The sequence below is a fragment of the Myotis davidii genome, unplaced genomic scaffold (genome assembly GCF_000327345.1).
Source record: "Myotis davidii unplaced genomic scaffold, ASM32734v1 scaffold1643, whole genome shotgun sequence".
Lineage (NCBI taxonomy): Eukaryota > Metazoa > Chordata > Mammalia > Chiroptera > Vespertilionidae > Myotis > Myotis davidii.
Window position 1 is genome coordinate 100,821 of NW_006294357.1, and position 1,456 is coordinate 102,276.

The 1,456-nt window shown below is 62.2% G+C and overlaps 1 protein-coding gene across 1 annotated transcript in view; it reads right to left on the reverse strand.

Annotated features, from left to right (window-relative positions):
- Position 1: 1 nt before the first annotated feature.
- The window catches only part of LOC102760558 (protein phosphatase 1 regulatory subunit 12C-like), a gene marked incomplete at its 3' end in the record, with an annotated part of 16,900 nt that continues 15,445 nt past the window's right edge, over positions 2 to 1,456 (reverse strand). The window contains 2 exon segments of the mRNA XM_015567021.1: positions 2 to 963; positions 966 to 1,309. Coding sequence (XP_015422507.1) covers positions 2 to 963; positions 966 to 1,309 — 1,306 coding nt within the window.

Below are 1,456 nucleotides of genomic sequence, written 5' to 3' on the forward strand. Positions count from 1 at the left end.
TGATCAGGGCCGCGTTCTCGTCCTTGAGGCGCTGGTTGTCAGCCCGGAGGTTGGACAGGCCCTTCAGCTTCTCTTCCAGCTCAGCGGCCTTGTGCTCCAGGGCCCCGCGCTCGAATCTCTCCAGCTCCAAGAGGGCCGGCCTCTCTGCAAAGCACTCCTGCCTCTGCATGGCGCACTCCAGCTCCACCTTGAGCTGCGCCAGCCGCAGCGTGGTCTCCGTCAGGGCCTCACGAAGTCTCTTGTTCTCAACGCGCAGCTCTGCGTAGAGCTTCCTGAAGCCGCCATCATCCGGCTCCGATTCTGGTTTGGGTTCCGGGTTGAGGGCGGGCGGCCTCCGGGGGGAAGGGCTGGCCTTGGGGGTGCTGGATTCTGGGCTGATGTCCGCGGGCTTGGCTTCCTCCCACTCCGCAGGCCCTCTCCTCTCCTTGCCAACTCTGAGGTGCTCCCTGGAGGCCTGTGGTCCCTGTCCCTGCCTGTCAGGCCCCTCTACTCTCTGGGCAGGGCCATCAGAATTCTCAACCCCAGGGACTCGGGGCTGCCAGGAAGGGTCCAGGCTCTGTGTGCATGACTTCTCCAGCTCTGGAGCCTTCCCTGCCACCTTCTCTGCTTCCTTCGGGTCTGTCAGAGTCATGCCCTGTGTGGACCTCCGAGACTGGCACATGAGGCGAGAGCGAGCTTTCCACTGGGATTCTGACTCCTCCTCGCGCACAGGCATCTGGTAGGACCTCCGGCGGTCCCGAGAGTCCGCTGGGGGCGCTGTGGAGGCGGCAGGGACAGCTGGCTTCCCTGGGGCTTCAGGCTCCGGGCAAGAGGGCTCTGGCACCTTCCAGGAGGGAGTGGGGGTGATTCTGGCAAGACGGGGCTCCTTGGCCTGAGTGGCGGTCCCTTCCAGCAGTGAGGAGGAAGCTGAGCGCTGAAGCCCAGCCCCAGGGGCACCCTCCGCCCCCTGTCTGTCTTCTGGAGGCCAAAGCGCCTAGAGAAGGGGACCTCCTCGGAGGTTGAGGGGCCTTTAGGGCTGGGGGGTGGTGGGGAGGACACTCCATTGAGGGTCCTGGTTTCTGCAGGGGGTGGCTCTGTGGGGCCTTCCTCTCGCTCGTCGTCATCATCCCAGATGAGGGGTCCCCCTGCCCCCCCAGGCCGGCGCTCCTTGGACAAGTCCTGGAGGGAGATCTTCTCTCGTCTGCTCAGACACACGGAGCTCCTTCGGTGTTTGCTGCTGGAGGGCACCTGGGGCTCCGGGACCCGGCTCTGGGAGGCAGCCTTCTGGTTCCGCAGGTCCTCCTGCTTCTGGGCCAGCTCCTCCAACAGTCTGCTCTAATCTTTATTATCTCCTTTCTTCTGCTCACTCTGGGCTTTTCTTGTTGCTCTGTTTCTAATTCTTTGAGCTGTAGATTTAGATGATTTATTACCATTTTTTCTTGTTTTTTGAGATAGGCCTGTAGAGCTATAAACTTCC